The 21,923-nt window shown below is 49.4% G+C and overlaps 2 protein-coding genes across 2 annotated transcripts in view; both read right to left on the minus strand.

Moving 5' to 3' along the window:
* Positions 1-21,371, minus strand: part of LOC143955514 (uncharacterized) — a 40,352-nt gene extending 18,981 nt beyond the window's left edge. The window contains exons 1-8 of the mRNA XM_077465547.1: positions 21,206-21,371; positions 17,825-17,947; positions 17,490-17,624; positions 17,278-17,401; positions 17,064-17,161; positions 16,805-16,954; positions 12,839-12,983; positions 9,148-11,147 (exon numbers count right to left, since the gene is read on the minus strand). Coding sequence (XP_077321673.1) covers positions 9,148-11,147; positions 12,839-12,983; positions 16,805-16,954; positions 17,064-17,161; positions 17,278-17,401; positions 17,490-17,624; positions 17,825-17,947; positions 21,206-21,334 — 2,904 coding nt within the window. The 5' untranslated portion in view covers positions 21,335-21,371. The remainder of the gene's footprint in view (positions 1-9,147; positions 11,148-12,838; positions 12,984-16,804; positions 16,955-17,063; positions 17,162-17,277; positions 17,402-17,489; positions 17,625-17,824; positions 17,948-21,205) is intronic.
* On the minus strand, positions 1,172-3,390 carry LOC143956040 (gastrula zinc finger protein XlCGF66.1-like). The gene is made up of 3 exons (XM_077466171.1): positions 1,892-3,390; positions 1,494-1,628; positions 1,172-1,405 (listed from the first exon to the last, which is right to left on the minus strand). Exons 1-3 carry the CDS (start codon positions 1,967-1,969, stop codon positions 1,214-1,216), a joined length of 405 nt encoding a protein of 134 aa, XP_077322297.1. The 5' UTR covers positions 1,970-3,390; the 3' UTR covers positions 1,172-1,213.
* Positions 21,372-21,923: the final 552 nt, after the last annotated feature.

Genomic DNA, 21,923 nt, shown 5'->3' on the forward strand with positions numbered 1-21,923 from the left:
ATCTCCTGTAGTGATCCTGGGTGCCCACTGACTGTTTTACCTACGATTTTACCGGTGTAATACCCGCTACTTTGTCGTGTATACCTTGGGACGATGTCTCTGACGAAGAAGCAGTCTGCAGCGGTGGCATCTCTTGAAAAATTCCGGCGGGACAATGAGGGCCAACATGGCGGACAGTCCACTCCGGCTGCAGAACCTGCTACCTCAGACACGGCGAAGGTGCTTGAGGCGATTTCTACCTGCCAGGCCACACTGACAACTAAGCTTGAGGAGGTTAAGGTGGACGTCTCACTTATCCGACAGGACATGGCTAAACTGCGTGACAGAGTGAAGGAAACTGAAACCCGGATCAGTCAGGCCGAAGATGTCCTGTTCCCTCTGCAGCATGCCCAGGAGGATGTGCAAAGGCAACTCCAGCAGCTGGCCCAGAAACAGGACGACAGTGAGAATAGGGCCCGCAGATCTAACCTCCGATTTATCGGCCTACCGGAGGGCTCCGAGGGGGCTGACCCGGCGACATTTTTGGAATCTCTCCTGATTAAGGCCTATGGTAGGGAGGCGTTCTTTACCTCCTTTATTATTGAAAGGGCCCACAGAATGCCTGCCCGCCCGCCGCCGGAGGGGGCACCTCCTCGCACGTGCATTGCTAAGCTGCTAAATTACCGAGATAGGGATGCCATCCTTCGCCTTACTCGAGAAAAAGGCAACATCCTGTTTCAGAACGGACATATATCGGTGTTTCCCGACTTCTCCGCAGTAGTTCAAAAACGTTGTTCCCAATTCGTGGAAGTCAAGAGGCGCCTCAGGGCACATCACCTCAAATACGCCATGTTGTACCCGGCCAGACTCCGCGTTGTGGGGGAAGATAGGAATACAGAGGACCTCCCCCTCCCATAGACTGCTGATGTTAACTTTTCAACATTTTAATCCCAGCTTTGATGTCCTTCAGTTCCTCACCCTAAACCCCAAAGATGATAGAATATATGTGTAAAACGGAACAAGAGATTACATAGAAGAATGTCCTCTCATAGCTTAGAATTCTGTTCTAGTTTCTCAGTCCCACCTACCTGATCATGGTGGGGGATGGTGTGATCTTCCTGTGTGGAATCCCGGGAATACAGAGGACGGGGACATCTCTCTGGTGGGTTCCCATTACTGGATCCATCTGTAGGAAACACACACACTGACTGAATACATTGTTTCTATGTGTTTATCAGATGATGGGGGATCTAGGTGGAGCCTCCGTACTGCTCTCTCCTTTACAATAAAGTCTCCTCTTACCCGGTGATGTGAGGGGCGGCTGATTCTCCATCATGACGTCCTTGTAGAGATCCTTGTGTCCTTCTAAATACTCCCACTCCTCCATGGAGAAATAGACAGTGACATCCTGACACCTTATAGGAACCTGACACACACAATGATACAGTCACCATCCAGACACATCCCTTGTCTGTTACTGGATAATGTCCCAGAATAACCAGAATCCTCCTCACCTCTCCTGTCAGCAGCTCAGTGATCTTCTTGGTGACTTCTAGAATCTTCTCCATGTTGTGTCTCTCAAGTTCTAGGAGGTCACATGGAGGCACTGTGATGGTCATATGATCACCTGACTTCAGAACAGGAAAACTCTGTATTGGGGAACCAATAGGAACATCATGTTAGAATCCCAGAATCCTCCTCACCTCTCCGGTCAGGTCTGTGTTTTATTAATAGAGATAAGAGTGATGTCATGTGACCTCCCAGAATCCTCCTCACCTCTCCGGTCTGTGTTTTATTAATAGAGATAAGAGTGATGTCATGTGACCTCCCAGAATCCTCCTCACCTCTCCGGTCTGTGTTTTATTAATAGAGATAAGAGTGATGTCATGTGACCCCCCAGAATCCTCCTCACCTCTCCGGTCAGCAGATAGATGATCTCCAGGGTGAGGTTTAGGATCTTCTCAGTCATGTGACTCCGGTCCTCCTCCATCCTTTGGGAAATGAAAGTAAGAATTATTTGGATGGTATTGGTCACACAATAACAGGATGGGGGGGGGGTTGAATAGGAGGATCGCTGTACATTTAAAAACGACTGCCCTACCAGAGGGGAAGAGCCCGGGCTGTGCGTCTGCAGACTCTGCACTAAGCAGGCACCGGCTCGCTTCTCCCCTCTTACAGCACATATCCTCCCTGCAATGAGTCAGACAGCACCGCAAACTCACAGAGCGCCCGGGAGTCGAGCAGACCGCTGAACAGCGCAGGCAGGGGAGGGAGACACCTGCACAGGAAACTTCATCACAGAGTCCCCCATAATACAGGACTCCTCAGCCAGGTCTGAATAATGTGTCCCGGGCTCAGGCGGACTGATCCCCGGACACGAAAGTTTCAAAACCCGTACTGTCCGGGTGAATCCTGGACAGGTGGCAACCCTAGCTCAGAGGCCTCCTGGAGTATTTAGCACTATTACCCCCTCACAGCCTCTCAGGACCATATTACTAGAATTTAAGTCCAAAATGAAGAGAATGTTCCGGACCCATAAGTGGGTGTTAATGTTCTGACCCTGAAGGGGTTAATCTAGGTTTCCACACCATATATATGTGTGTATCATCATCTGCTGGAGATAAGACATCAAAGTGACTATGGAGGAAGAGGACGGACATGAAAATAATATCTTATTACCTCCTGTTGCCACTTTCAGCAACGTCTCCTCTCTACTTTCTCCTGACTCACCTCTCGCCTGGAACTTCCTTTTTATACCTGACATCACTTCCTGTCTGCACCTGACATCACTTCCGGTCTGTAATAGAGACTTCCTGTCTTGCTAGAAGTAAGACCTCCACCTTGTGGCGCTCAGAAGAACTGCAGCCCAGAGATAAAATCTCGAATGGTGCGCACACACGATGTACCATTTGCAACAATCTTAATTGTTATGTTCTCTTTTGATAAAATAAAATAAATTTATGAAGTAGACTTTCCTCCAACAAAACCGTGGATTTTTGTTCGAAGGTTGTTGGCTCAAACTTGTCTTGCGAACACACGGTCACACAAATGTTGGCCAACAATTACGAATGCGGGAACGCGGTGACGTACAAGACGTTCGACGAGCCGAGAAAAAGGAAGTTCAATAGCCAGTGCGGCTCCTTCTGCTTGATTCAGAGCATGCGCGGGACTTTTGTTCGCGGACTTGTGTACACGAGCCACAGAGTCTGTTTCAGGTGGGGAGCTGCGAGGAAGGGGCGGGGGATGGTAGGAGTGCTCCAGAGGTCTACATGAGGATGTTTATGGTTCTTGCGTTGAAGTTGCTGCCAAAAGACTCACCAACAGTGGCAGCTGGTGCTCCAAATTTTTAGGGGGGCTCAAACAGACTGAAAAATTCTTAAAAAAAAAAAAAAACATCAGTTGCAGCCTCACTGTGCCCATCAAACGCAGCCACTGTGCCATTAAACGCAGCCACTGTGCCCATCAAACACAGCCACTGTGCCACCAAACGCAGCCACTGTGCCCATCAAACGCAGCCACTGTGCCATTAAACGCTGCCACTGTGCCCATCAAACACAGCCACTGTGCCTATCAAACGCAGCCACTGTGCCCATCAAACGCAGCCACTGTGCCCATCAAACGCAGCCACTGTGCCATCAAACGCAGCCACTGTGCCCATCAAACACAGCCACTGTGCCACCAAATGCAGCCATTGTGCCCATCAAACGCCGACACTGTGCCATCAAATGCAGCCACTGTGCCATCAAACACCACCACTGTGCCATCAAACACAGTCACTGTGCCCATCAAACGCAGCCATTGTGCCACCAAACGCAGCCACTGTGCCTATCAAACGCAGCCACTGTGCCACCAAACGCAGCCACTGTGCCTATCAAACACAGCCACTGTGCCATCAAACGCCACCACTGTGCTATCAAATGCAGTCACTGTGCCCATCAAACACAGCCACTGTGCCTATCAAACGCAGCCACTGTGCCACCAAACGCAGCCACTGTGCCTATCAAACACAGCCACTGTGCCCATCAAACGCAGCCACTGTGCCTATCAAACACAGCCACTGTGCCCATCAAACGCAGTCACTGTGCCTATCAAACGCAGCCACCGTGCCCATCAAACGCAGCCACTGTGCCCATCAAACGCAGCCACTGTGCCCATCAAACGCAGCCACTGTGCCTATTAAGATCTGTGATACTCTTCCTTTTCGAACATTAACTCTCAATTATGCAATTCAGGATCAATACAAGCGTTTCACAGCTCATGGATTCCCTCTATAGTCTTCATCATAGAGAGAGTGATAATTCCTAGCTGCCTGCTTTCAGTTCAGTGCTTCATAGACGGACTCTCTGCTTGTAATGTTGTTCTACAAAGTGCACCAACGTCTGTGAGGGTTCCAACGTGGCCGGCTGAAGAGTCTGGCAAAGATTGTAAGAGAACCTTCTGCTATAAAGATTCTCATGTAGTTGTATCAGTATCTTTGTTTCTTTACTTTTTTTTTACTTCTTTACTCTACTTTTCTTTATGGAAATAAGAGGCCTAAGCCCAGCCCCCCCATATTACGTGACCTTGGGTGACCTAGTCATAACGCTATTGCTACTACATCATGGTTACCTTTAGCTGCACACTTAATGGGGAAGGTAGCAGTTAAACCTGACAATTCTTTGCATTTAGAGTATCACCCTAATCTTGTGTAGCCAAGTCCCGGGTCTCTCTAGGCCCGATGGTGACCTCCAGAGTTAGGGACAGCTGGCATCCTTCTGTGTAGATTGGGTCGCGAGGCATGGTGGGTGTAATGCAAGGTTGATTGATGGGCGCCAGACACTTCTTGGATGCAAAGAAATTTATTGTCTCTTAAACAGAACTGTGGGAGGGAGAGGGTTAGGGCCAGGACACCCTTAAGTAGATGCAATGTTAATTGGCAGACTCCGAGACTTCTATAGGCAGACGGTCCACGCAGGGAAAGGTATCTAGCCAGACACCACATCAGATCATTTCTTTATTCATGGACCTTAGTCAGAGAGTGAGGAAACAACGAGAACTGTCTTCTATAGGAGTGACAGTGATGAGGGGATTATAGGACGAGTGTCCCCTCCCCCTCTATCACTCATTGCCATCTTCCCAACACAAGAAGTCCTGCACTTCCTTATTTAGTCCATGATTTAGTCATGAATAACAGCGGGGCTGAGCCCCACCAGAGGTCAGAGAGTGAGGACACAACGAGAACCGTCTTTAATAGGAGTGACAGTGATGAGGGGATTATAGGACGAGTGTCCCCACTCCCCACCCCCTCTATCCCATTGTCTTCTTACTCTAGTGGCAGTGTTGGGCCACTGCAACTTGTTTACTATGTGATTTGGTATCTTTTTCTATCCTGCCCTCCTGTTTAGAGCTAGTTAGTTCAGTCCTAGCTAGCCCCTCCTCTTCTGCCGTGTCCCCTCAGTCAATGATAGGGTCTGGAAAAACATCCTCTGTACTGCAATTGTCTGAAATAAACTTGTGTTGGATTCAATTTCAGTGTTTTACTGAAGAGTTGAGCTGCCTGTGGATGGCATCAAGCCAGCAGGTGACGGTACTGTCTGGAGAGACTGGGTCTTAGGAGGTATGTCATTGCATAGAGCAGAATTTTAAACAGAATAGGTGGGGATAGCATTGAAATCACTGCCCAAATATGGCCCCCGGACATACTTGGGCAATGATGTCACTACTATCCCCCCCTTTCTTTTCTGTAGCCGGTGACACCTCAGAGAGCTGTCATCCAGCTCGTAGTACCAATGTGTACCCCATAATCAATCATATTTAGGGGGATGGTATATACTCCTGACCACTACACTCTGTACCCTGGGCTGTATATGATATACTCCTGACCACTGCATTCTGTACCCTGGCCTGTATAAGATATACTCCTGACCACTGCATTCTGTACCCTGGCCTGTATAAGATATACTCCTGACCACTACACTCTGTACCCTGGGTTATATGATATACTCCTGACCACTGCACTCTGTACCCTGGGTTATATGATATACTCCTGACCACTGCACTCTGGACTGTATGATATACTCCTGACCACTGCACTCTGTACCCTGGGCTGTATATGATATACTCCTGACCACTACACTCTGTACCCTGGGTTATATGATATACTCCTGACCACCACACTCTGGACTGTATGATATACTCCTGACCACTACACTCTGTACTCTGGCTGTATATGATATACTCCTGACCATCCGCACTCTGTACCTTGGGCTGCATATGATATACTCCTGACCACTACACTCTGTACCCTGGGATGTATAGGATACACTCCTGACCACTACACTCTGTACCCTGGGTTGTATGATATACTCCTGACCACTGCACTCTGTACCCTTGGCTGTATATGATATACTCCTTACCACTACACTCTGTACACTGGGCTGCATATGATATACTCCAACAGGGCTCGACAAATCCCAGGCGCCAGGTCGCCGTTGCGACTAGAAATTGTGCCCTGGCACCTGGGTTTTTGTCACTGACAGGTGCCTCTGTTGCTCTGTGTCTGATGCCTCCAGACACAGAGCACTGTCTGGTAGTCGGGATGGAGCAGGAAGAGAGCAGCTCAGCAGCCTCTGACATCCTCCTCCCTTCTCCACACACTGTTGGCAGAGCAGCGCTGCAGTGTGTGTAGAGAGGAGCTGTCAAAATTGAGGCTGAATGTCGGGGTGGGCGGGACCCGGGGTGGGCGGGACACAGCTTTGGGGTGGGCGGGACCCGGGGTGGGCGGGACACAGCTTTCCAACACCAGCCAATGGGATGGGATCTGGGCGGGCCAATACATGCATGTGGCCCCTCCCCTTTCTTAATCAGCCCAATCATTGGCTGGATAGATGCTGGGTCCCGCCCACCCTCGGGTCCCGCCCACCCTCGGGTCCCGCCCACATCTGACATCACGCTGAATGTGTCAGCTCCTCTCTCTCCATACAGTTTCACACAGTGCAGCACTGCAGGGAGCATTCAGTTTCACAGTTACCCTATTGGCTGTGAAACCTGCCAGTGCTACCTGCCAATGCCACCTGCCAATACCAGTTAGTGTGCCATCCAGTGCCACCTGCCAATGACAGTGCCACCTGCCAATGCCAGTTAGTGCCACCTGCCAGTGCCAACCAGTGCCATTTGCCAATCAGTGGCAGTTAGTGCCACCTGCCAGTGCCAACCAGTGCAATCCAGTGCCAATTGCCAATCAGTGCCAACCTGTGCCAGTTCCACATGCCAACCATTGCCACCTGCCAGTGCAATTCAGTGCCACCTGCCAATGCCATTTGCCAGTGTCATCTGCCAGTTAGTGCCACCTGCCAGTGCCATCTGCCAGTGCAATCCAGTGCCATCTGCCAATGCCATCTGTCAGTGCCACCTGCCAGTTATTGCTACCTGCCAGTGCCACCCAGTGCCACCTGCCAATGCCAGTTAGTGTCACATGCCAATACCATCCAGTGGCACCTGCCAGTGCAATCCAGTGGCACCTGCCAGTGCAAGTTAGTGCCATCTGCCAGTGCCACTTGCCAATCTGTGCCACCCATTACCACCTGCCAATGCCAGTTAGTGCCATCTGCCTATGCCATCTGCCAGTGCCACCTGCCTCTAGTGCCAATCAGTGCCACCTGCCAATGCCAGTTAGTGCCACCTGCCAATGCCATCTGTCAGTGCCATCCAGCGCCACCTGCCAGTGCCAATTATTGCCACCTGCCAATATCAATTAGTGCCACATGCCAATGCCATCTGCCAGTGCTAATCAGTGCCATCCAGTGCCACCTGCCAATGCCAGTTAGTGCCACCTGCTAGTTAGTGCCAATCAGTGCCATCCAGTGCCACCTGTCAGTGCAAGTTAGTGCCACCTGCCAGTGCCAACCAGTGCCACCTGCCAGTGCAATCCAGTGCCACTTGCCAATCTGTGCCACCCGCCAGTGCAATCCAGTGCCACCTGCCAATGCCAGTTAGTGCCATCTGCCAGTGCCACCCGCCAGTTAGTGCCACCTGCCAGTGCCAATCAGTACCACCTGCTAGTGCCAGTCAGTGCCAACTGCCAATGCCAGCCAGTGCCACCCATTACCATTTGCCAGTGCCACCTGCCAGTGCCAAGCAGTGCAACCTGCCAGTGCAATCCAGTGCCGCTTGCCAATGCCAGTTGGTGCCACCTGCCAATGCTGCCCATCAGTGCCACCTGCCAGTTCCCATTAGTGGCATCTCAGTGCTGCCTATTGGTGCCCATCAGTTCCAACCTCAATGCCGCCTATCAAAGCACATCAGTGAAGGAGAAAAAAACGTATTTGCAAAAACTTATAACAAAACAAAAGGATTTTTTTTTTTTTTTATTGTCTTTTTCTCTTGGCATCAGGCATGAGCAATTCTTATTGTCCGATGCCCCAGACATGCAGGTCATGGGCACTGGGTAGAGGATTTAAATAACTGGCTCCTAACTCTTTCAGCTGGCTCCTAGATTCTAAGCAAATTTGTCAAGCCCTGTCCTGACCACTGCACTCTGTACCCTGGGCTGCATATGATATACTCCTGACCACTACACTCTGTACCCTGGGCTGCATATGATATACTCCTGACCACTGCACTCTGTACCCTGGGCTGCATATGATATACTCCTGACCAATGCACTCTGTACCCTGGGCTGCATATGATATACTCCTGACCACTACACTCTGTACCCTGGGCTGCATATGATATACTCCTGACCACTACACTCTGTACCTCTATTTTCGGGTAACTCCAATCTGATGACCTGTAAAGTCTATTAAAGAGTCCCCCATGAACAATGTTTGGATACGGAAGATTGTCGTAATTTCGCTGACACACACAGTACTTTTTCGACACATTTTTTATTATAATTTATAACAAGATTGCAGATATAAAATCAGGTAGTAATAAAAGGTAGAAATCCGATTGGTCGGGAAAATCACTTGTTAGACCAATAGGAAGAAACTGCGCTTCCCGGCAAACCTATAAAGTAATAAATGGGGATATGTGACGGCGGCACTCACTGCTACCCAACTAATCCACCAAATCTAATACAACGCAAAGTGTTACACTGTATCCTTTATATATCATCTCACATCATTGGTTTATTTATTCAACACATTGAATTGGGTTGTGCGGGATCCCTGATGTACAGACAGGACTTCAGGGAGGAACAATTCCCTCACTCAGGACAGGAATATGGCTTCTCCCCGAGTGAGATCTCTGATGTCTGGAAAGATTGAACTTGCGTGAAAAACATTTCCCGCACTCAGGACAAGAATATGACTTCTCATCCGCATGCACTCTCTGATGCTTGTGAAGAGAGGACTTGTCTGAAAAACATTTCCCGCACTCAGGACAGGAATACGGCTTCTCCCCCGTGTGCGAACTCTGATGTTGTTGAAGATTGGACTTCTCTGAGAAACGTTTCCCGCACTCAGAACAGGAATATGGCTTCTCCCCCGTATGAAATCTCTGATGTCTGTAAAGTTGGCCCTTCCTTGAAAAACATTTCCCGCAATCAGGACAGGAATGTGGCTTCTCCCCCGTGTGAGACCGCAGATGCTTGGCAAGATCTGTATTTGTTACGAAACGTTTCCCGCACTCAGGACAGGAATACGGCTTCTCACCTGTGTGTAATCTTTGATGAATATATAAAGCCGACTTCTCAACAAAACATTTCCCGCACTCAGCACAGCAAAAGGGCTTCTCCCCCGTGTGAGATCTTTGATGTATGACAAGTCTTGATTTTTGTCCAAAACATTTCCCGCACTCAACACAGCAAAAAGGCTTCTCTCCTGTGTGAGACCTTTGATGGGCGACAAGATAGGATTCGAATACAAAACATTTCCCGCACTCAGGACAGGAATACAGGTTTTTCCCCGTGTGAGACATTTGATGTGAGACTAGAGTTGATTTATTCGCAAACCATTTCCCACACTCAGGACAGGAATGCGGCTTCTCTACTGTGTGCAATATCTGATGGCTGACGAGAAGGCATTTCCTGTAAAAACATTTCCCACACTCAGGGCAGGAATATGGCTTTTCTCCCGTGTGAGACTTTTGATGTGTAACAAGACTTGATTTATGTACAAAACATTTCCCGCACTCAGGACAGGAATACGGCTTTTCCCCCGTGTGAGACCTTTGATGCGTAGCAAGACTTGATCTGTGTGCAAAACATTTCCCGCACTCAGAACAGGAATACAGATTCTCTCCCGTGTGCAATCTCTGATGGCTGTTGAGATGAGATTTCATGGAAAAACATTTCCCGCACTCAGGACAGGAATATGGCTTTTCCCCCGTGTGAGACTTTTGATGTGTGACAAGAGTTGATTTATGTACAAAACATTTCCCGCACTCAGTACAGGAATACAGCTTGTCACCTGTGTGGGTTCTTTTATGCACATTAAGAAGCGATTTAAAACAGAAACACTTCCCGCACTCAGTACAGGAAAACGTATTTTCTGTTGGAAGGACGGCACCGTCGCTCACAGTCTGAGGTTCCTCAGGATAAGAGGAATACGATGGTCCGGCACCGTCCCGCACAGTCTGAGGTTCCTCGGGATAAGAGGAATACGATGGTCCGGCACCGTCCCGCACAGTCTGAGGTTCCTCGGGATAAGAGGAATACGATGGTCCGGCACCGTCCCGCACAGTCTGAGGTTCCTCAGGATAAGAGGAATACGATGGTCCGGCACCGTCCCGCACAGTCTGAGGTTCCTCAGGATAAGAGGAATACGATGGTCCGGCACCGTCCCGCACAGTCTGAGGTTCCTCGGGATAAGAGGAATACGATGGTCCGGCACCGTCCCGCACAGTCTGAGGTTCCTCGGGATAAGAGGAATACGATGGTCCGGCACCGTCCCGCACAGTCTGAGGTTCCTCAGGATAAGAGGAATACGATGGTCCGGCACCGTCCCGCACAGTCTGAGGTTCCTCGGGATAAGAGGAATACGATGGTCCGGCACCGTCCCGCACAGTCTGAGGTTCCTCAGGATAAGAGGAATACGATGGTCCATCTACACTGTGTGGTGCCGGATGGACATTTGAGGTAGTCGGGTTTTCTCCTGGACTATACTGTGTGATGTCCTCATCTTCTACTTTACAGTCTGGAGACAAAGTGAGACAATCCTCTGAGGTTTTCCTCATCTCCCGTCCATCTACTAAAATACAAATACAAAGATTATTATTAGACATGAGCTGATTGGTTCCCCTAAACCAGGACTCCGCCCACATCAGGCAGCTTTGTCTCTGAGGATCTTACAATTCCCCCCTCAAGGTAACTAGTAAATGGGTCCTCTGATCTCCTACCAGATCATTTCTTTATTCATGGACCTTAGTCAGAGAGTGAGGAAACAACGAGAACTGTCTTCTATAGGAGTGACAGTGATGAGGGGATTATAGGACGAGTGTCCCCTCCCCCTCTATCACTCATTGCCATCTTCCCAACACAAGAAGTCCTGCACTTCCTTATTTACTCCATGATTTAGTCATGAATAACAGCGGGGCTGAGCCCCACCAGAGGTCAGAGAGTGAGGATGGGGGGAGAAGAACCAAGATGAAGACTGGACTGATCCTGAAGACCCCCATCATTGGAGTTATTGACTCCTCCCCCATTATCACTTTCTGTTTAAGGCTCCAAAGTGTGAGGATGTTATCACATTATTATCACCATGTAAAAGTCTGTGCTCCAATCACATCATCCGATATAAAAAAAAAATACATATTATGTGTATATATAGCAGTGGGGGGAGGGGAGAGAGCAGAAGTCAGGACTATATGATGTACAACATATTGTATAAGATACAAGAGTTAGGACTACCGTATATACTCGAGTATAAGCCGAGATTTTCAGCCTCTTTTTTGAGGCTGAAAGTGCCCCCCTCGGCTTATACTCGAGTCATCGCTGTCTGCCCGCTCGATCAGCGTGTCGAGCAGACAGACAGCGGCCATTCTATAATTCAAAAGCCGCGCCTCCGGCTCCGCCTTCGCCTGTGATAGGCGGAACACTGAATTTCCCAGCAGCCTGTGTTCCGCCTATCACGGACATTGTCTCATCCTCGTACTACGGACGAGGATGAGACGATGTCCGTGATAGGCGGAACACAGACTGCTGGGAAATTGTGTTCCGCCTATCACAGACAGGGAGGCGCGGCATTTGAACAGGGGAATGGGCGCCGACGAAGAGCGGTGATCCTGGGACGGGACCGGACGGAGGCTCGGCTCGGGACGGGACGGGACCGGACGGAGTCTCGGGACGGGACGGGACCGGACGGAGGCTCGGGACCGGACGGAGGCTCGGGACACAGGTAGGCTGGACACACAAGGCCACACACACACACACACACACACACACACGGATGGACACACACACACACAGGGATGGATGGATGGATGGACACACACACAGGGATGGATGGATGGATGGACACACACACACACAGGGATGGATGGACACACACACACACAGGGATGGATGGATGGATGGACACACACACAGGGATGGACAGGCATATCTCACCCTCGGCTTATACACGAGTCAATAGGTTTCCCAGTTTTTTGGGGGTAAATTGGGGGCCTCGGCTTATACTCGGGTCGGCCTATACTCGAGTATATACGGTATATAATATCAGAATGATGTCATGTACAACATTGAGCAGGGGTCAGGAGTATGTAATGTACAACATATGTTATATAGTGCAGGAGTCAGCAGAATATAATATACAAAACAGAGCTTATAGTTGAGAAGTCAGGATTATGCACTTTACATCATAGAGTACATAGAGAAGGTGTTGGGACTATGTAAAGTGCAATATAAATGATATAGTGAATGTATTTACTATTAATGACCCACCTGTGCTGATCTCTGTAGGAGTGTCCTCCTCTATAAATGTCCCCGTTATTCCATCCTCCTCCATAGACTGCTGATCATCCCTCACATACCTCTCTTCTTCTTCTTCTGATTTAATCTCAACTTTTATATCTATCAGATCTTCACCCTAAACCAAGAGAATGATAGAAACTTAAAATATAATATTGTGACATCACATATAGAAATAATCCACACATCGTCTCACAAGTCCATGTCCCAGATGTTCTATTTAACCACTTTCAGACCGGACCATTTTGCTGGTAAATGACCAGAGGTCTTTTTACACTTTGGCACTGCGCTGCTTTAACTGGTAATTGCGCGGTCATGCAATGTTGTACCCAAACAAAATTTGCGTCCTTTTCTTCCCACAAATAGAGCTTTCTTTTGATGGTATTTGATTGCCTCTGCGATTTTTATTTTTTGCGATATAAACGTAAAAAGACCGCAAATTTTGAAAAAAAATGATATTTTCTACTTTTTGTTATTAGAAAAATCCAATAAACTCAATTTTAGTCATACATTTAGGCCAAAATGTATTCAGCCACATGTCTTTGGTAAAAAAAAAGTCAATAATTGTATATTTATTGGTTTGCGCAAAAGTTGTCACATCTACAAACTAAGGTACGTTTTCTGGAATTTACGCAGCTTTTAGTTTACGACTGCCTATCTCATTTCTTGAGGTGCTAAAATGACAGGGCAGTACAAAACCCCCCCAAATGACCCCATTTTGGAAAGTAGACCCCCTAAGGAAATTGATAAGAGGCATGTTGAGCCCATTGAATATTTTATTTTTTTGCCTCAAGCGATTGAATAATGACAAAAAAAAAATTTTTTTTTTTTTTTTACACAAAGTTGTCACTAAATGATATATTGCTCACACATGCTATGGGCGTATGTGAAATGACACCCCAAAATAAATTCTGCTGCTTCTCCTGAGTACGGGGATACCACATATGTGGGACTTTTTGGGAGCCTAGCCGCGTACAGGGCCCCGAAAACCAAGCACCGCCTTCAGGCTTTCTAAGGGCGTAAATTTTTGATTTCACGCCTCACTACCTATTACAGTTTTGAAGGCCATAAAATGCCAAGATGGCACAAAACCCCCACAAATGACCCCATTTTAGAAAGTAGACACCCCAAGCTATTTGCTGAGAGGCATGTTGAGTCCATGGAATATTTTATATTTTGCCACAAGTTGCGGGAAAATTACAAACTTTTTTTTTTTTTTTTTTTTTTTCACAAAGTTGTCACTAAATGATATATTGCTCATGCATGCCATGGGCATATGTGAAATGACACCCCAAAATAAATTCTGCTGCTTCTCCTGAGTACGGGGATACCACATATGTGGGACTTTTTGGGAGCCTAGCCGCGTACGGGGCCCCGAAAACCAAGCACCGCCTTCAGGCTTTCTAAGGGCGTAATTTTTTGAGTTCACTTCTCACTACCTATTACAGTTTTGAAGGCCATAAAATGCCAAGATGGCACAAAACCCCCACAAATGACCCCATTTTAGAAAGTAGACACCCCAAGCTATTTGCTGAGAGGCATGTTGAGTCCATGGAATATTTTATATTTTGCCACAAGTTGCGGGAAAATTACAAACTTTTTTTTTTTTTCACAAAGTTGTCACTAAATGATATATTGCTCATGCATGCCATGGGCATATGTGAAATGACACCCCAAAATAAATTCTGCTGCTTCTCCTGAGTACGGGGATACCACATATGTGGGACTTTTTGGGAGCCTAGCCGCGTACGGGGCCCCAAAAACCAAGCACCGCCTTCAGGCTTTCTAAGGGCGTTACAGTTTTGAAGGCCATAAAATGCCAAGATGGCACAAACCCCCCCCCCCAAATGACCCCATTTTAGAAAGTAGACACCCCTAAATTTAGGGGTACACTAGTGAGACTAGGTAATAAATGGCGGGTGCCCTGAAACTATAAAAAAATAACTAACCAACCAGCGTCACCTGTAACAGTTATATGGTGATCACTGGTGAAAGGGTTAACTAGGGGGCAATCAGGGGGCTTTATGCGGTAGTATATGGGGGTCCCTGGCGCTATAAAAAGCTGCGGCGAACCTAAATACCTACCTGCCTAACTAGCGTCACCTGTGACACTAATACAGCGATCAGAAAAACGATCGCTTATTAGGCTGGGTTCACACTGGAGCGATGCGGGAACGCCACGAATGCGCGGCGGGTTCCCGCATCGCATGCCTCCCGGCGGCAGTTCACACTGCCCTATGCGAACTGCTGGGAGTGTCAGTGAAATGTTAATGACACCCCCAGATCAGTTCGCATATCGCAGTGCGATCTGCAAACTTGGATCGCATGGTGTGAACACCCATGCGATCCGATTCTGCTGCGGACCAAAAAAAGGGTCCCGTGCGAGTTTGCGGCGGGTGCGGCGGGTGCGACACGAATTCAGCCATACTATCTGTATAGCTGAACTCGAATCGCACAGAGATCGGATGTGATTTGCACTGCAGTGCGGTGCGAATCACATCCGTTCTCATAAACCGCTGCAATGTGAACCCAGCCTTAGTGACACTGGCGACGGGGGGTGATCACGGGGTTAAACCTTTATTGGGGGGGTTAGGGGGGTACCTTAGAACTAAAGGGGGCTAACCCTAACTGCCCTAACAGTTATTAGTCACAAATGACACCTGCCGGGTGATCAGGGGGTTAAACCTTTATTAGGTAATAAATGGCGGGTGCCCTGAAACTATAAAAAAATAACTAACCAACCAGCGTCACCTGTAACAGTTATATGGTGATCACTGGTGAAAGGGTTAACTAGGGGGCAATCAGGGGGCTTTATGCGGTAGTATATGGGGGTCCCTAGCGCTATAAAAAGCTGCGGCGAACCTAAATACCTACCTGCCTAACTAGCGTCACCTGTGACACTAATACGGCGATCAGAAAAATGATCGCTTATTAGGCTGGGTTCACACTGGAGCGATGCGGAAACGCCGCGAATCCGCGGCGGGTTCCCGCATCGCATGCCTCCCGGCGGCAGTTCACACTGCCCTATGCGAACTGCTGGGAGTGTCAGTGAAATGTTACTGACACCCCCAGATCAGTTCGCATATCGCAGTGCGATCTGCAAACTCGGATCGCATGGTGTGAACACCCATGCGATCCGATTCTGCTGCGGGCCAAAAAAAGGGTCCCGTGCGAATTTGCGGCGGGTGCGGCGGGTGTGGCGGGTGCGGCGGGTGCGGCGAATGGCTGAACTCAAATCGCACAGAGATCGGATGTGATTTGCACTGCAGTGCGGTGCGAATCACATTCGTTCTCATAAACCGCTGCAATGTGAACCCAGCCTTAGTGACACTGGCGACGGGGGGTGATCACGGGGTTAAACCTTTATTGGGGGGGTTAGGGGGGTACATTAGAACTAAAGGGGGCTAACCCTAACTGCCCTAACAGTTATTACAGTCACAAATGACACCAATGCAAAAAAAAAAAAAAAAAAAAAAAAAAATGACATTGGTGTCACTGTGACTGGGGGGCAGGGGTAATTGGGGGGGTGATCGGGGGGTAAAGGGGGGGTGTGAGTGTGCCTGGCATGTTCTACTGTGTGTGGGATGTGTTGGTGCAACTCACTGATCCGCTCTCCTCCGTGTCGGAACGAAAAATACCGACACGGAGGAGAGAATACATCACTTCCTCTCCTGTGTTTACATTACAGGAGAGGAAGTGATGTCACCGGGGATTTCCATTCGTCGGGAGCGATCGCGAGGGGGTGGCCATGAATGAATGGCCGTCCCCTCGTCCGGGATCGCTCCCGAACGAAAACCGACCGCCGCAGGCACCGGGCGGGGGCCCGATCGGGCCCCTGACCCGCGGGAGGCAAATCACGTACATGTATGTGCTTATGCCTGCCCGTGCCATTCTGCCGACGTACATCGGCGTGCGGCGGTCGGCAAGTGGTTAACATACCTTGTAATGGTGGGGGATGGTGTGATCTTCCTGTGTGGAATCCCGGGAATACAGAGGACCTCCCCCTCCCATAGACTGCTGAGCTCCACTTATCAACATCTCTTCTTCTTCCTCTTTAATCTCAGCTTTGATGTCTTTCCGTTCTTCACCCTAAACCCCAAAGATGATGGAATATATGTGTAAAACGGAACCAGAGATTACATAGAAGAATGTCCTCTCATAGCTTAGAATTCTGTTCTAGTTGCTCCGTCCCACCTACCTGATGATGGTGGGGGATGGTGTGACCTTCCTGTGTGGAATCCCGGGAATACAGAGGACGGGGACATCTCTCTGGTGGGTTCCCATTACTGGATCCATCTGTAGGAAACACACACACTGACTGAATACATTGTTTCTATGTGTTTATCAGATGATGGGGGATCTAGGTGGAGCCTCCGTACTGCTCTCTCCTTTACAATAAAGTCTCCTCTTACCCGGTGATGTGAGGGGCGGCTGATTGTCCATCATGACGTCCTTGTAGAGATCCTTGTGTCCTTCTAAATACTCCCACTCCTCCATGGAGAAATAGACAGTGACATCCTGACACCTTATAGGAACCTGACACACACAATGATACAGTCACCACCCAGACACATCCCTTGTCTGTTACTGGATAATGTCCCAGAATTCCCAGAATCCTCCTCACCTCTCGTGTCAGCAGCTCCATCATCTTCTTGGTGACTTCTAGAATCTTCTCCATGTTGTGTCTCTCGGGTTTTAGGGGGTCACATGGAGGCACTGTGATGGTCATATGATCACCTGACTTCAGAAGAGGAAATCTCTGTATTGAGGAACCAATAGGAATATCATGTTAGAATCCCAGAATCCTCCTCACCTCTCCGGTCAGGTCCGTGTTTTATTACTAGAGATAAGAGTGATGTCATGTGACCTCCCAGAATCCTCCTCACCTCTCCGGTCAGGTCTGTGTTTTATTAATAGAGATAAGAGTGATGTCATGTGACCTCCCAGAATCCTCCTCACCTCTCCAGTCAGCAGGTAGATGATCTCCAGGGTGAGTTTTAGGATCTTCTCAGTCATGTGACTCCGGTCCTCCTCCATTCCCATTGTTATTTTATCTATACAGGTCTCCTTGCAGACGGATAACTTTGGGAAATTAAAGTAAGAATTATTTGGATGGTATCGGTCACACAATAATAGGATGTAGTTGGGGGGGGGGAGGGTTGCTGTACATTTAAGAACTACTTACCGCATGTGAACCTTCAGTTTAATCTAGTCAGTGTTTGTTACATTTTCGAGGTCCCGGGAACCTCTTGGCCCACAAGATCAGAAATTCCCTTTTCTCGGTTGGGTTTATTTGGTTTCTGAACTGTATTTTGATTAGCTCTAGATCTGCAGACAAGGAATGATAAATATGATCCTTCTTCTGTGTTCTTGTTTTGCTCTGAGGCAGTCCTGTGAGGTCAATGTAGGGTCATCATGATGTCTAGGAAGGGGAACTTACTGACTTTTGACTGGAGTTCTGGGCTAACCCGGATAATTGGAAGAACTCAGACTTCAAGGCCCCAATCTCCAGCATCCTGCTGTCTGGTTGGAGTGATGTCACTGTCACCCTCTGCAGTAAGAGAAGGGATTGGATTGGAGAGCAGAAGGATGGTGTTGGTGAAGCAGAGGGCTGGCGGAACTACCAGGGTTGCAAGGGTCGCATTGGGTGGCCCCAGCAGGGTTGCTGGCCGCAGGGCTCTGAGCTGAGAGTGTCTCTCTCATGCAGCCCAGAGCCTGCACTAACAGTTTCCCCTCCCTCGCAGAGATGGGAGAGGAGAGAGCCTATCTACTCTTTCTCCTCTCACCCCTGAGCACTTATAGCCTGCATAGAAAAGCACTAATAGGCGGCATTGATGGAGCTGCACTGATGATCAGTGTACACAATGTACTGACGGTCTTTCAGGTTAACGGCTCCTATTTCCCCACACAGACACAGCCAGGGAAGAAAGCACTGAAGATAACCAGCAAGTCTGTTTTCATGTGATCAGCTGATCGCATGGTAACGGGCCGTTATGATTGGCCCGTTACTATGATCAGCTGTGTCCAAAGGACACAGCAGTCACAGAGCACATAGGATGCATGCCCCAGGGGGCACGTAGGAGGCAGGGTTCTGGGAGGATGTCCGTGGACACAGGGCTTGGGTGGAAGGGGGCAGTCAGGGGGGTCCTTCATGGTTTCTTAAACTGTGGCCCTGAAGGTTCTAGTTATGCCTCTGGCTGGGGGGGTTGTTCTCATCCCTCCAATGGCAGTGTTCCTGGTGTTCTGAATCAGTCTATATCATGGGAAGGTATTGGACGGCTCCCTCAGACCCATAACACGGGCCTGTCTACCCAGGGTGAAGGACTTCCCTTCTTCATTCCACTTGGTGTCCTGGAACATATTCCTTGCCCAGTAACATGGGAAGAAGGTTTAGGCTGCCTTCATTTCCTGGCAAGGGTTCTGTAAGAAGGTCTGAAAACCAAGACCAAGACCCCTCACCCTACCTTAGGGCCCCCCTGAGCCCTACAGCCTCCTGTCAGGAGGAACAGCTGCTGTCACTTGCTGGAGCGAGTATTAGCCTTACTGCTCCCTCCAGCCTGCAGGGGGAGATAGACAGCTGGCAGACTTTCCTTACTCTCTCCCCTATCACTTGTCACTTATCACATGACTGGAGAGAGGAACGATGCTGCCTTCATTCTGGAGAGCTGTGAGTGAGTACATGAGGGGGAGGAGAGGGGGGACACTCTGATGCAAGGGAAACTCTAATGGGGGACACTGATGCAAGGGGGGATACTCTTATGGGGACACTAATGCAAGGGGGACTCTCTGATGCGAGGGGGGACCTCTGAGGCGAGGGGGGAACTCTCTGATGGGAGGGGCACTCTCTGATGCGAGGGGGGGACTCTCTGATGCGAGGGGGGGACTCTCTGAGGCGAAGGGGGGACCTCTCTGATGTGAGGGGCACTCTCTGATGTGAGGGGGGACTCTCTGAGGCGAGGGGGGACTCTCTGATGCGAAGGGGGGACTCTCTGATGCGAAGGGGGGACTCTCTGATGCGAAGGGGGGACCTCTCTGATGTGAGGGGGGGACCTCTCTGATGTGAGGGGCACTCTCTGATGCGAGGGGGGGACCTCTGAGGCTAGGGGCACACTCTGATGCGAGGGGGGGACCTCTCTGATGTGAGGGGCACTCTCTGATGTGAGGGGGGACTCTCTGAGGCGAGGGGGGACTCTCTGATGCGAAGGGGGGACTCTCTGATGCGAAGGGGGGACCTCTCTGATGCGAAGGGGGGACCTCTCTGATGTGAGGGGCACTCTCTGATGCGAGGGGGGGACCTCTGAGGCTAGGGGCACACTCTGATGCGAGGGGGGGACCTCTCTGATGCGAGGGGGGACCTCTCTGATGCGAGGGGCATTCTCTAATGCAAGGGGGGACTCTCTGATGCGAGGGGGGACTTCTGAGGCGAGGGGCATTCTCTGATGCGAGGGGGGGACTCTCTGATGCGAGGGGGGACTCTCTGATGCGAGGGGGCATTCTCTGATGCGAGGGGGGGACTCTCTGATGCGAGGGGGACTCTCTGATGCGAGGGGGGACTCTCTGATGCGAGGGGGGACTCTCTGATGCGAGGGGGGACTCTCTGATGCGAGGGGGGACCTCTCTGATACGAGGGGGGACCTCTCTGATGCGAGGGGGCACTCTCTGATGCGAGGGGGCACTCTCTGATGCGAGGGGGCACTCTCTGATGCGAGGGGGGCACTCTCTGATGCGAGGGGGGACCTCTCTGATACAAGGGGGACACTCAAAATTAAAGTGGGCCAGTCTGCATGAAGTCCAGGACCATATTTTTGTCCCAGCTCAGCCCCTCACAGCCTCTCAGCTCCTCTACTTCCCTCAGTATTTTCCTCCCTCTGACCCCAATGATGGAACATGTTCTTCATAGCAGGCTGGGGAATGCTTTCTTCCTCCTGACCAGCAATGTACGGAGGTCTATGCTCCATACTCCTGACCCCTGCACTCCACCATTGTGTTGGCTGCATAGTGTAATGGTTGGCCATTGGCTGCCTGTGTAGTGTAATAATTGCCCGTTGTAGGCCATGTACGGTCGGGATGGTCCTTGTCTTCTCTATTTATTGTCAGCGCTGTTTGTTTCAAGGACCATATTACTAGAATTTAAGTAAAAAATTAAGAGAATGTTCCGGCCAGGTAAGTGTAGAAATGTTCTGACCCTGAAGGGGTTAATCTAGGTTTCCACACTATATATGTGTATGTCATCATCTGCTGGAGATAAAAGACCTTGCAGCGACTATGGAGGAAGAGGACGGACATGACGGGGGGGGGGGGGGGGTTACTGGGTGTAAATATAAAATAATATCTTATTACCTCCTCTGCCGCCAAGTTCCAGCAACGTCTCCTTTTTTTTTGCCTCATGCCACATGGAACTTCCTGTGCGTACCTGACATCACTTCCTGTCTTCCATAGAGACTTCCTGTCTGGGTAGAAGTCCACCATCTTGTGGAGCTCAAAGGAACTGCAGCCCCCGAGAACCATCTCGTAGTTGGGGTTTGCCGCTTCATCCCCTTTAAACCCAAACACATATGAATTACACGGGTTCTGGGGCTGATTAAGGTGGTAATTTAACTCACTTGGTGCCTTACCTGCATTAAATGAGCCTTCAGAACCCGTGTAATTCATATGTGTTCGGGTTTAAAGGGATGAGGTGGCATCTCTACTCGTAGTGTGACCACGGCCTTGTGATATGTCTGTATGTACTGTATATCCTTATAGATGGGGTCACCTCCAATCCCACCAAGGGGGAGTAGGAATATATTACTGCCTAGTCCAGCCTTTCTCAGTCAGGGTTCCTCCACTAGGAGGTCTTTTATTATTATTATTATTATTATACCACAGCGGTCATCAACCCCGTCCTCAGGATCCACTAACAGGCCAGGTTTGCAAGATACCCCAAATACATCACAGGTGATATCATTTGCTGCTCAGTGATTGCCGTATTCTACATCTCCCTCAAGGTAATACCTAAAACCTGGCCTGTTAGAGCGCCCTGAGGACGGGGGTTGATGACCACTGGTGTACAATGGTT

Source organism: Lithobates pipiens, unplaced genomic scaffold, assembly GCF_037356315.1.
Source record: "Lithobates pipiens isolate NorthernLeopardFrog02 unplaced genomic scaffold, aLitPip1_a1.2 Scaffold_35, whole genome shotgun sequence".
Lineage (NCBI taxonomy): Eukaryota > Metazoa > Chordata > Amphibia > Anura > Ranidae > Lithobates > Lithobates pipiens.